Genomic DNA, 3,795 nt, shown 5'->3' with positions numbered 1-3,795 from the left:
GTGCTAACCACAGCGTCACCTTGCAGCCCTGCTTTCCATGCAGTTAAGCCGAAATTATTCATGTGTTGTTTTGTAGTGAATTAATATTTGACTGCTAGTTTTTTTTCTGGCTGGAAATGACATAAACAAGTGACAAAAACATGACACTGTGTTAGAGATATGATGATAGGTTACAATCTGCACTTTGCTGCTGCTCACAAAACATTTAAAGGCTATAAAGTGTGTTTTCAATGTCCACAAAGAAGAATGAAATTGTAGTGGAGACATGCAGAAAGACTGTTAGCAACTAGAACAGCTGTTGGACTGGTGTGGAGAAAAATCAAGACTTTGTCACTGATTGCTGAGATGATTTTGGACATTGAATTTTAATAAAAATGAAATAGCTAAATCTATCACTAACACCTCCACCACAGTCTTTCTGTCTTTTGTTGCTTGTTTGTGTAATTTCCAGTCAGAACAAACCTATTGGTCAAATATAAAATTCATAATAAATCTAAATTTGACATGTGTATGAATAATTTGGGGTTTAACTGTATGTATATATTTATATTGCTGTCGTCACTGGGACATATGGGACTTAATACTGGGAAGAGCAGAAGAGAGAAGCTTTGACTTCATCCATCTCTGTCTGCCAGGTTACTCTGGAGAGGGACAGAGAAGGTCCAAACCAATTATGTTATTCTAAAGAACAAATAGAGATGTGGGAGTTAGAAAGCAAAAGAAACAATAAGAGGAAATTACCAATGTAGAGTGTTCCAGCTGGGCATGGTTCATACATGTTAATACAAGAACTTAGAGTGTTTACAATCAATGTTTTTATAATAACAAAGGAAAAAGGGTCGAGCATTGTAATGAGGAGTCACAACCCAAATCTGCAGCTCTCCTCAGCCTCACGCAGCGTCGTAACAAGTTTCAGCTGATTTTTGAACGGTCTCGCCACAACTGCACTGTTTCGGTTTACTCTCACGACTTTCATGGCATCGTTTTCAGCCACACCAGGCAGCTGATATGGATTACGAGCTGGTGAACATAATGGAACGTTTAACAACTAAACAGTCAGATATTTCCCTCAAGAGTTGGTAGAGACCAAAGTCAGAGCTAAAAGAGAGTGAATATTAAATATTACCAAAGTAGCTGCCAGATGTGTGAATACGTTTTTTTTAACAACTTCCCCATATCATCGTACGAGGTGACGGTATTTCAATGTCTTGTTCAGTTTGTTTCTGCTGCACACAAATGGCCAAAAGTTAGTTTTCATATAAACATACCATGAGAAAGAAAGCTGCACCACCCAGGCGGCACAAGTGCAAGGACTGATTCTTTTGTTGCATGTCAAACTCTGTCTTTCCACACATTTTCTGTCTATCTTTGTACACAAGAAGAATGATCACAAAATTCCCCCCCAAAGAGGTCTGCAGATGCAAACTGCTGCCACTGTGGGTTTACGTTCTTATAGGCTGTTCAGGTCGGTATGTGTAGACGTGGTCAAACAATTAAAAAAAGACCAAGAAGTGTCAAACATAGACTTTTTGATTAGAATCAGAATGACTAATTACTAAATATTGATTACTGGTATTATTTCTGTCAGCAATAGATTACTTACCTGTGACACTTTCGCACTAATTGTTGGTAGTTGTTTCTCTATTTCCACTTTACCCTCATCCCAGCCAGTCGAGGCCGATATCTGCCCCCCACAGCCTGGTTCTGCCGGAGCTTTCTTCCAGTTAAAAGCTATTTTTTTCTTACCACTGTTACCAAAGGGCTGCTTAAGTGGAATCATTTGAATTTGTTGGATTTCTTGTTATAAAATCGAAGAAGTCAAGTCTTCAATATTTATGTTGCACTTTTATTACAACAGCCACTGAGCAAAAGTGGTTTCCAGTAGAGAAATAAGACCGGTGTGACGCATGTACCCAGCAAGTGTTAATATTAATGTTAAGACACAACAATAATGTTATATACAATACAAATTAACCTGATTGACTTAAATATTAGTGTAATACAGCCAAACAAATTAACAGACTAATTTAAAAACTAAGAACCTACAAAAATTTGCATGGAAAACTCCAAGCATGTTTGGTTTTAACTAACTTGAAATTATTTTTATTGTGACTTGTTGTTATATAAATAAAAGTAAATTGAATTGAGTGTTTTTTTTTATGTACTGTTGCTCGGTCACAGAAAGAGGAGTTAATCTGATGATTCAACCTGTTTATCTGCTGACTAAGAGGCAGAAAGGATCCTATTAATTGCTTTATTCCTGACATCAACCCAGTGTCGAGCAATCAAAGGGTTGAGTAAAGAGCTTAAGACTGGAGATCAATAGCAGCTTCGTTGTTGCTCAGAAACACAGCCAACAGTGTAGCGTTCCCCTTCAGGTGGATGGACTGTCCTTGCTGGCTGCATCGATCTCCCACTGGCTCAGAAAGGCTCCGGTGGACGTTCCTCACGTACTGCTGGCTACCAACTTCCACAGTGTGCTGCAGCTGGGCCTGCTGCCGTCCTCCAGCCTGCTGTCTCTGCTGGTACTGGCTACGCTCACACAATGAGAAAAAAACGTAGCCTCAAGCATTCGTTTCTTAATGATGGTAAAACTAATGTGCTGCAGCAGAAACTTCCAAATGACCAGTTAGATAATGAGACTCCACTTCAGATTTGTTTCGCCTCATTTTGTAAGTATGACTAAGTGTTTTTGTGCATGTGTGCGTGTTTGTGTGTGCGTAAGACCCTGGAGACAGCAGTGGACGGAGATGAGTTGGTGTTTCTGTACCAACTGAAGGCTGGGATCTGCCAGTCCAGCTATGCTGCCAATATCGCTACACTGGCAGGCCTGCCAAGTTGCCTTGTGCAGAGAGGAGTGGAGGTAAACACACACACGCAGACACACACACACAAGTATACACACAGGGAGATGCACACGCACAGATTGGCTGGTTGTGTTTTTGTGTTTGTTCAGGTGTCTGAGCTGTACAGGACCGGAAGGCCCATCAAGCGCACTGACAAAGCGTCATCAGACGAGCAGGCGAAGAGGCGAGTTGAAGTTTAATTGCACAGAACAAAACCCCACATTAAAGAGCAGTGTGTGAAATAGACAGATGTGTGTTTGTTTGACAGATGCAGCACTGTGGTGGAAAAGTTCCTGAGCCTCAATCTGGACGACAAAGATTTGGATCTGCAGGGTTTCATGAAAGATGAGCTCCTGCCCTCTGCTGGAGAGCTGCTGAACCGCAGCTGAGCTAAACTGTGGTCAGTGCGTTCATTCGTTCCTACATGTTCTGGAAGAAAGCAGCGTTTTACCTGCAGAGAGGTTCACCTGCAGGTAAAGTCATACATACAGTAACACTAAAACATTCACTAGCCTACATGTGTTGCACAGGTTTATGCAGCAGAAACAAACCAGATTTGTTTTCAACTAACGCGTTAATGAATAAATTCCTGTCATTCCTATCATTCGTGCCATATTTATCTATTGTCTCCATGTTTGTGAGTCAGCAAAACATTCTGTGAAGCTGGCGATTCTTCTTCACCATATGGTTGAAGTCCTTTCAGCATCACTTCACAGTCTTTCTTTTGTCAAAAATAAATAAATGTTTGTTTATTATAATCCCGCCGAGGCCTCAGTGATGTGCCAGGTGGTTAAGAAAGCTGCAGTGAGATATAAAAAGATGGAGATGGGAAGTTTGTGCGCCGAGTTGCAGAAAGGTGTGTCGCAGCAGTGTTTGGTCATGACATAGATGGTGTTGTTAGGAAAGAGCTCCACGGTGGTCTCCACGCCGCACTCCTCCGCCTTTACAC

General features: G+C 41.2%; 1 protein-coding gene across 1 annotated transcript in view; it reads left to right on the top strand.

Annotated features, from left to right (window-relative positions):
• msh5 (mutS homolog 5) overlaps positions 1-3,450 on the top strand; it is a 19,289-nt gene extending 15,839 nt beyond the window's left edge. The window contains exons 22-25 of the mRNA XM_008299546.1: positions 2,354-2,525; positions 2,726-2,863; positions 2,957-3,030; positions 3,115-3,450. Coding sequence (XP_008297768.1) covers positions 2,354-2,525; positions 2,726-2,863; positions 2,957-3,030; positions 3,115-3,235 — 505 coding nt within the window. The 3' untranslated portion in view covers positions 3,236-3,450. The remainder of the gene's footprint in view (positions 1-2,353; positions 2,526-2,725; positions 2,864-2,956; positions 3,031-3,114) is intronic.
• The last annotated feature ends 345 nt before the right edge of the window (positions 3,451-3,795 follow it).

Source organism: Stegastes partitus, unplaced genomic scaffold (assembly GCF_000690725.1).
Source record: "Stegastes partitus isolate 25-593 unplaced genomic scaffold, Stegastes_partitus-1.0.2 Scaffold1431, whole genome shotgun sequence".
In the NCBI taxonomy this organism is placed as follows: domain Eukaryota; kingdom Metazoa; phylum Chordata; class Actinopteri; family Pomacentridae; genus Stegastes; species Stegastes partitus.
The sequence above is the reverse complement of the archived record's forward strand: the minus strand, read 5'-3'. Positions and strand labels throughout refer to the sequence as shown.